Genomic DNA, 14,298 nt, shown 5'->3' on the forward strand with positions numbered 1-14,298 from the left:
CTCTGGCGGGTTTTCTGTTTGCCTTGTCCCATTCACCATGCTGAGAACTGGGTGGGGATTTGAACCCTGCTCTCCCTGGTCCTAGTCCAATGCTCTAACCACTATACTCTCTGTTCCCGCCCTGCTCCTTTACCCCATAGCCTTCCCCTTGCTGCCACCCCACCCACCCACCCACATAAATAGAGAAGGGGAGCTCGTGACGCCTTTGGCATATTGGCAGAGGCCTCACTTCCAGTAAAATTACTTTTTCTTCATATTAGGCCAAGGCGAGAGTGCAGAGACATTTATGAAACTTTGTTTAATGTACTGAAAAGCCATCGGCTAGAACATTTAGGAAATTGATTTTCCTGGCATTGATGAACTCTTTTTATTTTACCCCAGTATTAATTACTTTTTTTCAAAAAACAAATTAATTTAAGAGTCGTAAAACCGAACAAGTGAGCCAAATGTCGGTAGATCATGTTCTCTCTTTCGTCCCCCCTTCTCCTCCCCTCCCCTCGCCCCCCCCCCACCAGCACCAGAGGGGAAGGGGAAACCCACCCCCTTGAGTGACGCGCCTTCTCTCTTTCTGTCGCTTACTCCAGGGGAGGCCTCGTCTCTGCGGGACTACGCCGCCACCACCATGAACGAGTTCCTGGGCATGTTTGGCTACGATGACCAGAACATGCGGGATGAGCTGGCTCGCAAGATCAGCTTTGAGAAGCTAAACGCCGCTACCTCAGAGGCCACCGCCGCTGCTGTCGTGGCCACCTCCCTATCTGGCGAGGACGCCATGAGCAAGCGAGCCCGCCTCTCCAAGTACGAAGAGTACATCCGCAAGCTGAAGGCCGGCGAGCAAGTCCCGTGGCCGATTCACCCAGCTAAGACCGAGGAGATAACCAGCAAGCTTGGCAAGGAGGCCCCGACCACCCTGGGGCAAGTGATCCGGCTGCCCGCTCCCGACACCTCCCTCCTGCCGGAGACGAAAGCCACCATTTTGCCTCTGCCTTCCCCCAGCAGTTCCCAGATCCAAGGGCTGATGTCTCGGGCCTCCAAGTATGACTTCTTCATCCAGAAGCTGAAGACGGGCGAGAGCCTCCGGCCGCAGAATGGCAACACCTACAAGAAGGCCTCTAAGTACGACCTGGAGAACGTCAAGTACCTGCACCTCTTCAAGCCGGGGGAAGGGAGCCCGGACATGGGAGGGGCCATCGCCTTCAAGACCGGCAAAGTGGGGCGCCCCTCCAAGTACGACGTCAGGAACATCCAGAAGCTGACCCCAGTCAAAGCGCCGGCACCCAGCTTGGGCCCCGCCCCTCTCGCCAGCACCCCCAGCACCGCTCCAGTGGCCGGACCCGAGCAGCCGGTGTCTTTGCCCTTCAACACTCCAGAGTACCTGAAATCCACGTTTTCCAAGACGGACTCCATCACAACTGGAACGGTTTCCACTGTTAAGTAAGTCTTCCCCCTCCCACCCCACCTCACGTTCATCTCACCTCCACCTCAAATGGCAGGACAGGAAAATCCAGCAGCTCATTCCAGAAGGCCTCTCTCTGTTTGCCTTCTGGATTAGCGTGCAAAGGGATGGCTGAAGCCAGCTGCCAAGCCGTGAGCAAGACTACCTAGAGACCTGGTGGGTTTTTGGATTTCTGGGGTTCTCTCTCTCTCTTTCTCCTTATCAGCCCCAGAAATGCAAGGCAATTGCATTTGCAGGGCCCGGGCCTTTGCAAGATGAAAGCTGAAACCAGCTCTTGAAGTCTTGAGTCTTCTTGGGCATAACAACAAGAACAACAACAAAAATCTCACATGAGATGACTTGGAGCTTTTAACACTGATCCAAAAAATGGTCAAGAGAGGACCAGCTTGAGAAGTCCAGCAGCCGCAATGAGGCAACCAGTTTCATGATGGCAGCCAAAACGTTGCAAGGGGGTGCTGGGGTGAGGGGAGGCCAAGTATTGGTGACATAAAACTGAAGGCCAGGCCTGACATAGAGGAACCAGATTGGGGTACAGGGTAGGAGACAGGGTGTTTAGCCACATTGTTGAAAGCAAGCTTGGGATTTACTCAAGGAAAGTGGATCCAATCCTGCCCAATGTAATCCATGCACTGCTCTTGGGGTAGGCTGGTGGCTGAAGGGTGGGCAATGTGATGCCCGCCACCTGTTGCTGGGCTATGACTTGCGGGCCATTTTGTCTTGCTGGTTTTCGAGGCTGATGGGAGCTGTAGTCGAACTGCAACTGGAGGTCACCACCCTCTTACAGGAAGAAAAAACCCTGCTGGCTATCAATGAGCAGCTGGAGAGAGAATGAGCCACTGCCCCCCCACCTCAGCCTACCCTCAGCCAATCCCCACCTGCCTTCCTCCTTACAACCAGTTCAGGTGGTGTCTCTGCTTGTCATTGGCTGCAGTGGGTCTCCCTGCCTCCTACCCTACCAATCCCAATATGCACCAGCCATCACTGTCTTATGAGTGGCCCCCGTTGTCAGTGCATTATTCCCCAGGATCACTAGATTCTAGCAGAGCTAAGAAAGCTCATCCCACTTAATCTCAGTGGATCAGTCCTTTAAGGTCAATGTGAGTCAAGTGAATTTGGAGGGTAAGTTGGGTCTTGCCCAGATTTCTTGCTGTGTGCCAAATGCAGAGACCCAAACACAGTGCACCTGCTTTGCGTGCAGAAGGTCCCAGCTTTGATGTCAGAATCTCATGTTTTCATTTTATTTATAAATGGAACCGGGAGCAGGTGAAGGGCAAAGAAGTCTCTCTGCCTGAAACCCCGGAGCGCTGCCCACATTGCCAGCTGGCATTGTCCACAAGGATGAAGCATTTTGAACGTTGCACTCCAATCTTTAGGGATCTCACCTAGCTTAGGACTGATATTTTACCTCTTATGTCCCATGACCATGGCAGGGAAGTGTCTGCTAGGGTACGAGTAACTATTCCAATTCCAATCCCGTTCCTGCACATAGTTGATTTCTGCTTCTCTTAACATTCTGCACTGGCCCATAATTGGTGGTATGAAGTTTGGGAAGAGCCAGCCAAAGGGGCTGGAAAGAGAAGAAGAAAAATATGTGACATTTTAAAATCAGATGGCCAGGAGGAATTCAAAAGAGAATCCACTGCTGTCACCTGCTCAGTGAGGCAGCCAGCCGACCCCATTGTGTGGCCCTTTCGGGTTTTATCTCGCACCCTCTTTTCAGGCAGGGGATCCACTTGGTTGTGCGCCAGGCCAATCAGGTGGCCACTTCACTGCGCAGTCAGCTGTGAGACACCTTGAGGTGTGTTCCTTTCTAATCATGCCAATCAGCCCAGAGTTCATCAAGGACAGCCAGGTGTGTGGCTGCCAACTTAAAGCACGTTTGGCTCCCCATCCCCCTTTCCTTTTTTGCTCTTAATCACAATCCCAGCTCTGCTTCCTTCCTGCCTTTCGTTCTCTTGCACTCTCTCTTTTCCTCGTGGTTGGACGATGAACCTCAAGTGCGCTCTCTGCTCTGCCCGCAAGACTTCCTTGGGATGGGAGGCGATGCGGGTGGTGGATGGGGAGGCGAGAGAAGCCGCAAAGGTTTTATGCTGAGCGTCTGACGCAGTTCCCTCTGTGTGCTGTGGATTTGTGTGACCATCCTCTTGAGAGCTTTGGGAAGCTGAGGGCATGTCACTCTGGTGTGAGAAGCAGGCAGCTCTTTCCTCTTTTTCTTTTCTACCTCACATGTAGAAGAGGCGTGTGGCTTTCCCATCTGCCCATTGGGTGGCCTACCTGAGCAAGCTCAAAGTTGGGTGGGTTGTATTGTGTAGCAGGAGCCCCACAGTTCAAAGGGGGTTACCTTCTAAGAGTGGCAGAGTGATGTTATGACACACGCACTCCCTGTTCCCCCAGGTGTTTTCACCTACCTCACTCCCCTCTGCACACAGTGGCTGCCACAGTCCCAAGGCAGGTGTGGCTGCTGCCTGCATACCACAAAATAAGAGGGGCAAGAAGCAGGACTGTTCAGCCAGGGGAACAGTAACTCAGGACCCCAGTTTTAAAAGGTGCTGAGGCCCTAGAGATCTGCTGCTAGTCAAGAGTATTAGGTCTAGGTCAGGGGTTGGCAAAAAAATTTAGCCATGGGTCGGTCCACTGTCCCTCAGACCTTGTGGCAGGCCGGAGAAGTGGCACCGGGGGGGGGGAGCTGGAAGAAGAGGTGAGGGAGGCAAGTAGTCCTTCTCCTCCTCACCACCCCCCACCCCCAGCTGCTGCGCTTACCTTCCCTGGGGTTGCCGCCGCCACTGCTTCTCGTGGGTAGGCAGAGCAAGCTCATCCACCCCGCTCTCTGGCCCACAGGAGCACCAGGGCAGTGGCAGTAGCAGAGGGAAGATGGTCGCCGCGAAAGGGCTTGCTCCGGAGAGGGGCTGCTTAAAATGGCGCTCAGCCAGCTCAGCCCAGCCCCCTTCCTTCTCTAGGCAGGGCGGGGAGAAGCCAGGAGGAGGGAGGGAGGGGGTGGCGGCACGGTGGGGGGGGTGGAATGGTGCCAGGCGGGGGGAATTGGTGCAGCCCAAACAAACAGAATCCCCATGCAGATCCACAGACAGTCCGCTAGCCAGATCCTGAAGGCAATTGGTCCTGATCCAGCCCGCAGACCTTAGTTTGCCGACCCCTGGTCTAGGTGGACAAATGCAGTCTGACCTTTTCTAAGGCTGCTTCCTCTGTTCCTAACCTCTGAGCAACAGCTTTTTAAGATGGTCACATTCTCCTGGGATTGGTGCCTAAGTTTGGTGCTTTGGCTCCCGAACCTTCCATCCAGAAAACTTTAGGGGCTCACCAGTGATTTGTTCAGCAAGTGAACAAACATGCCCTGTGTTGCATTTTTAAAAAAATATATAGGCATCACACATGTTGTTTGTAAACCAGCCTTTCATACATTCATCCAGAAAAGAGAAGGCCATCTTTTTGAAAGAGGGGACTTATGGGAAAATAAATAACGAACTGGGGCTAAAGTAAGTGCAGCCAGGGACTAGGAGATGCACAGGCATCTCTCCTTAACAGCAGCCAGGAAGTACGAGACGCACACGTGCCTCTCTCCCGGCCATGCCATTGTCCTTGGATGTTAGGTGTTCCACGAGAGAGAGAGGGGGCTTGGAGTGTGTCCTGACACCACCTTGCGCTAACCATCTCTGCCCTCTGTGTGTTTCTCATTAGGAACGGATTAACCACTGACAAACCAGCTGTCACCGAAGATGTAAATATTTACCAGAAATATATTGCCAGGTAGGCTGACTTTTCCCGCCCCCAACCTTGGGTTTTTCTCGGGAGCGGGACGGAGGGGGCTGTGGGACAGAGAACTGGGCAGGGGCGAGGGGTGGGGGGTCTCTGTCTGTCTGTCTGGGCGAAATGCAAAAAGCCAGTTGCGGGAACTGAGTCTTTCCATTTCTCTCTGACATCCACACTGACTTCCCCACCACCAACTTTCCTGCTGAAACCCCACCCTTTACAAAGCCTCTCCCTGATTCTTAGCGTAGAAAAATCAGCCATCTTGGTTTCGAGAGGCTTGGACCTTCGCTCTGTTTAGGGATGAAGATGTAGCTCAGTGGTTAGAGCACCTGCTTTGCATGCAGAAGGTCCCAAACTCAATCTGTAGCATCTCCGGCCAAGGCTGGGAATGTCTCCTGGCTCAAACCCTAGAGAGTCACTGCCTATCAGTGTAAACAGCATGGAGCTAGATGGACAAATGGCCTGGCTCAGTATAAGACAGCTTCCTATGTTCCTGTGTCCTAAGGAAAGGTCTGTGGCTTAGCAGCAGAGCCCGTACTTTGTGTGCAGAAGGTCCCTAGCATCTCCAATTGACCAGGAAGATCCCACTCTGCCTGTGGCCCTAGAGAGCTGCTGCCAATTGCAGTACTGGCCTAAATGGGCACAACACTGGGCTAAATGGGCAAACTGTTTGACCTGTTATAAGGCAGCCTTCTGCAGTCTCTGTTTCTTGAGAGAAGCCTTTTCTATCCATTCATTCCCCCCCCCATCTATTCATTGTGGGGCTTATCCAGAGTCTCCAGAGTTTTGTGTTGAAGGCCAAGGCTGTGGTTTCAGCATAATGAATTGTATCCCAGGTTAGTCCTGCTCTGAAATTAATGGGCATGACTAATTCAGATCCATTAACTTCAACGGGTCTACTCGGAGCAGGACTTGGTTGGATGCACAACCCAAAGGTTCCCCCTCCATTAGCACAGCACCGTGGGATGGATGTATTTGTCCGGCTTTGCTGTATTTGGCTGGCTGGCTGGATTTCTCAGTTGACATATTTTTATTATTTGGAGACGTTGCAATTAATTTGTCTAGGCAAATTAGCCGCCGTTTATTTTCATTCGCCTAGAGAGGCGGTAATGCTAGTGCAGTGGAACTGTAGAGGTAATGGCCACGGCCGTTTGGCATCCTCTGCCTAAAGAGAGGGACCAGGGATGGAAACGTCAGGGCAGCAGCTTTGCAGAAAGGCTGGCGTTGAGGCTGTGCTAAGGCCGCCTATCAAGAATCCATCAGGAGGAGCCCTGGTGAAACCCTGATGAAATGGTGGCAAAGGCTGCCAGGAAAGCTGCAGCCCTTCATTGGGAGCAGGGAAGAGCCATAACTCACTGCTTTGCATGCATAAAGTCCCAGGCTCAGTTCCCAGGTAGGGCTAGGAGAGACTCCCTGTCTGGAATCCTGGAGAGCCGTTGCTGCTTGTCAGTAGAGAGAGTTCTGAGCTAGTCGGACCACTGGCTGGACTCCGGGACATAGGAAGCTTCCTCATACTCTGTTCCTATGCCAACCTGCAAACCTGGGGCTGCAAGTGGCCCTGTGGTTAATTTCATGTGAGTGGCAATAAGGAAAACAGGGTGGCAGTGGGAGGGAGAGAAAAGGGTGTGGCAGAGTGAGAGAAGGGAGTGACAAAGCGAGGAATTGGCAGAGAGAGAGAGAGAGGGAGGGAGGGAGATGGAGCAAAATTAAAAAAGGGGCTGGCATTAGATTCGGACCCCACCCGCTTTTGACTTTAGTCCCACCCACTGCCAGCATGTGGCCCCTAAGAATTTACCCCTAAGGGGATGCAATCCTTAGCAGAAACAAAGATTATATGTAATCTAGGAGGTGTGGAACCTGCCATGGTCCATAGGCCTTGCTGCTCTCTTCCAGGCTGGTTTTTTGTCATTGTTCTTAATCATTTATTTAATTTATATCCCAGCCTCCCTCTCAAAGCGTCCAAGAGTGGCTTATCAGCCTAGGAAACGGGTGGGCAAGAGGCAGATCTGCATTCCTAGATTCCTGGATGAAATTCAGGAGGTAGCAACTGTTCAAACACAATAGGAAAAGGCCCCTCCTGAATCAGTCCATTAAAGTCTCTAGTGACTAGTCTGTAGTAACTCAGGTACACAGCTCATCATATAGTTAGCAGGGTGCTATAGCCATTTGTCTCTTCCTCCTTGAGCCACCATTTTGCATCTGGCCTCGGTTGGTGGGATCTCATTATTTTAGTAGAAAAACAAAGTTAGATGCCCTCTAAGCCTGAACTAAGGAACAAAATACCCAACCCTCTTTACTGCCTTTTTCATTTGCTGTGAGGTTTCTGGAGACAGATGATGCAGCTGGAAAAAGTCAACACTGGCTCTTAAGAGAGCCTCACTGTCCTCCCTGATCAAACAGGGTTTGCTGTTTTTTGAAACAAGATATACAAAAGCAAATCCCACAAAAATGCCTACAAGAGGCAAAACCCCCAAGAGTGGACATGTCACAAGGTATACTCCCGTCTTCCATTCTGACTTCAGGTTCTTGAAAATGTCTGTAGCTGTAAATGATTAACCCATCTAGATGTTGTTGGAACTCCAACTCCCATCAGCCCCTGCTAGCAGTAGCCAGGGGTATGATGGGAATTGTAGTCTAGCAACATTAAAGGGCCAAAGGTTCCCTACCCTTGTCTTAGCAGACACTAACCAACAGGATTGGGTTGTAGCCATCTAAGTTCTACTCAGAGTAAACCCATTCAAATTAATGGAATCATGTTTCATAATTTCAATAGGTCTGCTCTGAGTAGGACGAACATTGGCTGCCACCCATTGTTTTCAGAATATAGCTGAAGCAAAGGTGGTTAGTTTCCATTCCTTCCCCTCTGTAGATCAGAATTGGTTCTAATCCACGTTAGTGGCTTGAGAGTCATAAAATCAGAGAAATATTTGTTGTCCCAGATGTACGGATCTGAAGCAAAAAAGCCCACATACTTATACATAGGTGAAACCCCCCCCCCACACACCGCTTTCTCATACTAATTTTTTTACTCCCCCCTTCCTCTAAAATCCTTCTCCTCAGGGGCCTTAAATCACACAGTGGAGCCTGCATGGCTATAAGTTATAAGCTCATTAGTTATAAGCCTGTCTTTAGTCAAGATGAGGAGAGGGGAGGCCTCTCCTTTGTGGACCAAACTGGCAGGAGGTTTCTCCTTCTTTCCTTTCCTTTGTGCACGGAGGGGATGGTAAGATGGAGGTGGCGTACTTCCTTCCCAGCCACCCACCTTGGGGTTAGTGAGGTTAGTGAGGTGGTAAAGTCAGCCAAAGAAACTACTCACCCGACAGTACAGGTTCCCTGTTGGAAGTAGCACCTGCTTGGTATTTATGTACAGTGGTACCTCGGGATGAGAACGGGATTCGTTCCGGAGCCCTGTTCGCATCCTGAATAGAACATAAGACATGACTGCGCGGGTTGCGTTTTGCCACTTCCGTGCATGCGCATGACATCATTTTTACCACCTGCGCATGCGCGAGCGGCAAAACCCGGAAGTAACGCGCTCCGTTACTGTACTTGGTTTTACGAAACTCTCTATGCAAAAACTCCCCTTCGTGCAGCTTACACTGTGCCGCATTGCAATCTCGTACGGCAATTATGAAAAAGGGATGGAATCCACACTTTAAAGCATCTTTCCCTAGTGTGGTGCCCTCCAGATGTGTTGGACTACAACTCCCATCACACATGGCAAGAGCTGATGGGAGTTGTAGTCCAGAATGTCTGGAGAGCACCAAGTCAGGGAAGGGTGGTTTTGAAAGCCACAAAAACATTGGCTGCCTCCTTAGAGAAAAGCCTGCTGGAATAAAAGTAGCCATGATGAGTGAAAAGCAGTGAGGGGAAGGTAGGTCAGCCCCATTTCACGGAGCAAGGTGTTCCATAATTTGGGTGCAGCCACGGAGAAGGCCCCATCTCTTATCCCACCCAGCTGTTCTTCGACACCAGGCAGTGCACAGAGCAGGGCCTCTTCTTCTGCGGGCAGGGTGGTATAGCCTTCCCATTCTGTCCACCTCCTGTTTATAAATCAATTGTTTTCTTTGGCTGCAACCCAGGGGTGGGCAACATGATGCCCTCCAGATGTTGGATTGCTGCAGCGCCCATCATCCCCAGCCAACCTGGCCAATACTCATAGATGATGCGATTTGTAATCCAGCAGCATCTGGAGGGCATCACATTGACTACCCCACTATAACTGGAGCCACAAATTTGGGCCCCAGGGCTGAAATATGAATCTGTTAGGAATCTGCCTTTATTAACTGGTTAACACAGGTAGAGGTGGTGGCCATGAGCTTGGATGGTTTAAATAGTAATAATCAAGATGAATGGTTTGAGGCGAGATCTACCAATAGATAGCTAAACAGAAACTGTCCATGTTCTGAGCTGGGCCGGCCCTATCGTTAGATGTTTTGAAAGGGCAGCAAATTGTTTGTTATTAAATTTATTGTTTGTTATTGAATTTATTGTTGCGCTTCCGCTGCTAGGGATGGGGAAATGTGCTTCTCTGCCTTAAGACTACCTTGATTGCCCTTGGATACTCTTGAACCTTGATGGCAGAGGGATGCGAGTGGGCAGGGAGATTTGCTGCCACTGCTTCTAGCTGTACAATGCCATTGGCCAGCCTTGGCTGAGAGGCAGCTTGTACTTTAGCTTATATATTTGCTGAACTCCAGAGCTATATTCATTTATTTTTAATCATTTTATCTAACAAAAATTATATGCCACTTACTAGAACAAAAGACCTCTAAGCATCTTCTCCTCGGGCTGCTTTTCATCGGGAGATTTGTTTGTCCCTTAAACCAGTCAGTCAAGTAGTTTACATCTAGAATCACACATTCTAGGTTATGACAGCTCACCTGTTCTTGATAGCCAGACACTTGGCTTTAATTTACATGTGGGTGTTCTTTCTTTGGGGGGGGGGGCTGTTTTAAAGCCCTAAATTAAAGGAGTAGAGGTAGAAAGAGGTTGTGTCTGCGCAGCACAATTAGCTTAATGAGTTCGTTAAGAGGCACTGCCGAAAGCTGCCCAGGGACGCTCCATCGCTGTGTGATCAAAACGGATCCTCTCTCTCAGCTAGTTCAGGGTTTGTTTGGGCTCCACACTTTACTCTGTATATTTGCATTTCTTTTTTCTGTGGATATAATAATAATAATAATAATAATAATAATAATAATAATAATAATAATATTTTTTACACTGGCAGATGGTTCTTCTGAGGGCCTTGCTTAAATATCTGTTTACATGAGCTCCCCCCATGTTGCTTGTAATGGGGGTGGCTGGTTGTTAGCTGATGGGATTTCCCCCCCTTCCTCCCGTCATGCACATCATCGTTACAGAGTAATGAGTGTGTAAATGCTCACTAAGCATGCTGACTTCTGTATTTATTATTTTTATTAGTATTTATTTATCTGGGTCTCTCTTAGCAGCCCTTGCCAGATCTGGCAAGTCAAGAGAAGGAAACAAAGTGCTTCTCTCGCACATCTGCTTGTGTCGGGGGCCGCACACATCTGGGCATGAGCATAGTGCGCCAGGGTGTGTGGTCACCAGCTCCCCTAGTGACACTCCTTTCAATTTCACTTCCTCCCTGGCTCTCTCACCTCCACCTGTTTTCAAGGGATCCCTTCTCTCTGATTTGAGAGCTTATTAAATTAACACTGGTTTGGTCCACATGTCCAGGCAAGCCAAATCAGCTGCTGGAGGGGACCCACTTCGCTCCCTGTCGGTTCTTTGAGCTCAGCATGCTTGGCTTAGCACAGGGATGCGGGATCTTTCGCCCTCCAGGCGTTTCTGAACTACACCTCCCACCACCACCCCTGGCCATGCTTGCTGAGGCTGATGGGAGCTGAAATTCAGCAACATCTGGAGGGCCAAAGGTTCCCCACACCTGGCTCCTGGGGTCACGGTTAAGCTCTCTGCTCCACAACCATGACCTGTAAGCATAGAACAGACCTTAACTATACTGGTTTAGCTGCCACACTGCACTAAAAGGACTGGGGAGGCGCAAAGCAATTGCTATCTCCTCCCTGGGAACCTGCGCATTTGTACAAAGCGTGGAATGCAAACACATCCACTGAATCTGCAGAGTTATAACAAATGTGCTCCAGTGTTGAGGGACCACATACCAAAAGCGCATCACTGCACTTGCATTGGTTTTATCGGCTCTCCACCAGCGCCAAAGAATTTGGATGATTTTACTATAGCGGGGGTTCTCGTCAAAAATCCCTAGTTTTCTCCATAGAATTGCATCTTCGAGGAAACCTTGAAAAGAGGGAATACCTGCTAGACATTTCTGTAGCATAGGTAATGCCTTTCAAGGCTGTCCATAGAATTTTGGTAATTAATAGGTCAGTAAGAGAGCATCTGAGCACAATTCAAACTGTTGGTGTTGACCTTTAAAGCCCTAAAAGGCCTCGGCCCAGTATACCTGAAGGAGCATCTCCACCCCAATCATTCTGCCTGGACACTGAGGTCCAGCGTCGAGGGCCTTCTGGCGGTTCCCTCACTGCAAGAAGCAAAACTACAGGGAACCAGGCAGAGGGCCTTCTCGGTAGTGGCGCCCGCCCTGTGGAACACCCTCCCATCAAATGTCAAAGAGATAAACAACTACTTGACATTTAGAAGACATCTGAAGGCAGCCATGTTCAGGGAAGTTTTTAATGTGTGACATTTTAATGTATTTTTAATCTTTGTTGGAAGCTGCCCAGAGTGGCTGGGGAAACCCAGCCAGATGGGCGGGGTACAAATAATAAATTATTATATTATTATTACCTGCTTTGCATGTCCCAAGTTGAGTCCACAGTGGCATCTCTAGGGAAAGACCGAAGCCCTGGAGAGCCTGAAACTGCCAGTCAGCATAGGGAATACTGAGCTATATGAACCCAATAGTCTGACTCGGTATAAAGTAGCTTCCAATGTCCTTGACACTATCACTAATATAGAAGAATCTTTACTATGATGTTTCTGGCATGTGCTGAAGAGACAAGCCACTTTGGTGCATAGAGAAAATTTATCACTGACGCTCCAATTGTTCCAGTTACAGATAGGTAGCCGTGTTGGTCTGCTATAGTCAAAACAAAACAAAAAAAAATTCCTTCCAGTAGCACCTTAAAGACCAACTAAGTTAGTTCTTGGTATGAGCTTTCGTGTGCACCTTCTCACTATATAGAAGGATCTGGCAACTTCTGTTTCAGTGTATCTGAAGAAGTGTGCATGCACACGAAAGCTCCAATTGTTATAGAAGAATACTGGAGAGTAAGGGGTTTCTTTGACGTTTCCACAGCATGCCTGAGAAGCAGCCCAGTTCTGCCTAAATCTTAAAGTTCAGCTTGAAAGGCTGCTTGCCTCATTGGCTGCACAGTGGCGGAATCATTGTAGATGGGGGGTTTCTTTCCCCATTTTATCCTTGGACCATGCCTGGCCAAGAGAGGGACTTGGCCAAAGCCATTCATGACTTGGTCTTACAGAGATTTGAAGACAGATCTCCCCAGTCCAAGTCAGACACTCTGGGCTGTAGCCAATACTAGCCCTGCTCAGTAGACCCATTGAAATTAATGAGCATGACTAACTTAGGTCCATTAATTTCAATGGATAGTAGACCTAGGACTTTCCCAACATCCCTGCCTTATCTGTTGAGAAGCAGGAGCATGAGAGGGTATACCGTACACCCAACCTACAAAATCTCCCCCCACAACACACCTTGCTTCTTCTTTGTAGTGGGTTGGTCATTATGGCAAGGGGACTGATTTCGTGATTGGAGGGAGACTTGTCATTCTGGATGCAGAGAAGAGAGTCTTGAATGCCTGTGTTCATGAATAAACAGGGTTGGGGCACATGGGGGCATGTGGAGGGCAGTGAGTTTTACCATTCTGGCTGCATATATTTAGATATAGATATCAATATTCTTGATTTTAAAACGGTTGTTACCCAACTCTGAGCAGGAGCAATTTATAAATCAATCAAATCAAATCAATTATATGTTATTTTATTTTTGCACAGGAACCATGAATTTTCCCTTCTTCCTTTGATTTTCATTTATTTAATAATTTACCCCCTAATTCTCTATAAATATTTCTGAAAGCAGCTCTTACTGCAAGGTCCAAATATGGAAGAGATCGAACATTAACCATCCATCAGTCGATGACAGGATGTCGCCCAAATGCCTCTTCTGCTCCTAAGATGGCAGGAAGGTTGCGGGGAGGCAGGCTTGCAGACATGGGTCTGCCACTTTGGCACATTTTAGGAGGATAGCAAAAAAATTTCAGGCCCCGCATGGCTCAAGGGACCTATCCTGGCTGAGACACAGGCCTTCCTGAGAGTCTGAGCTTTATCCCTGATGTGAGAGGCAAACATCAGCTGTTTAACAGTGCAGGCCCAAACCCAGGACTTGTGAGCACTGGTGGAGGAAGAGGAGTGGGGGGGGAGCGCACCGCCCCCGGCAGCGCAATCCCAGTAGGGTGCCATCGCTGCTGGGGCCTCACCCATGCTGCTCTCCGCCCCCCCCCCCCAGTGCCAGAGCATGAAGCTCCACCACTGCTTATGAGTCTGAGTTCTCAAAGGTGATAACGTCAGCCTGGCAGAAGTGCGGCAAGGTACCCAGCAGAACCGAATACTGGCCACTGTGAGAACAGGATGCTGGACCAGATGGGCCTTTGGCCTGATCCAGCAGGCCAACGTTCTTAATGCCTAGTGGTCAAAGTGTAGAGTCTGATGAAGAAGGGGGTTGAGCCGACACCCAGACTCCTCAGGTACATGACTTTATAGTTTTTTCAGTGCACAGATGTACTTCATGCAACCCTTACCTCATCCTTAAGAACAAGAGAGAGAGCTGCAGCCCCTGCTCTCCTTTGCTTCTGGGACCTGGGGTTTTATTTACTGTATTTTTGAAGTTTAAAATAAGGGGTTGTCTTATACACGGATAGTGCATAGTGCATTTTCTTAATTTTGAGTCCCCAAAAATAGGGGGCATCTTATACACAGAAAAATACCACGTGGTTGTAATAAAACCTCTAAGCAGTTTACCAAAACACAAAAGCAAAAGCCCCCCCCCCTAA

The 14,298-nt window shown here is 49.3% G+C and overlaps 1 protein-coding gene across 14 annotated transcripts in view; it reads left to right on the top strand.

Annotated features, from left to right (window-relative positions):
* CASZ1 (castor zinc finger 1) overlaps positions 1-14,298 on the top strand; it is a 435,935-nt gene that overhangs the window by 379,152 nt on the left and 42,485 nt on the right. For 11 of the 14 annotated variants that reach the window (XM_083628374.1, XM_083628373.1, XM_083628372.1 and 8 more), the window contains 2 exons: positions 585-1,434; positions 5,150-5,218. In XM_083628374.1, the coding sequence (XP_083484500.1) occupies positions 585-1,434; positions 5,150-5,218 (919 nt within the window). The remainder of the gene's footprint in view (positions 1-584; positions 1,435-5,149; positions 5,219-14,298) is intronic. The other 3 variants (XM_083628375.1, XM_083628368.1, XM_083628369.1) reach the window with 1 other exon arrangement.

Source organism: Podarcis filfolensis (assembly GCF_964270895.1).
Source record: "Podarcis filfolensis genome assembly, chromosome: 8".
Classification (NCBI taxonomy): domain Eukaryota; kingdom Metazoa; phylum Chordata; class Lepidosauria; order Squamata; family Lacertidae; genus Podarcis; species Podarcis filfolensis.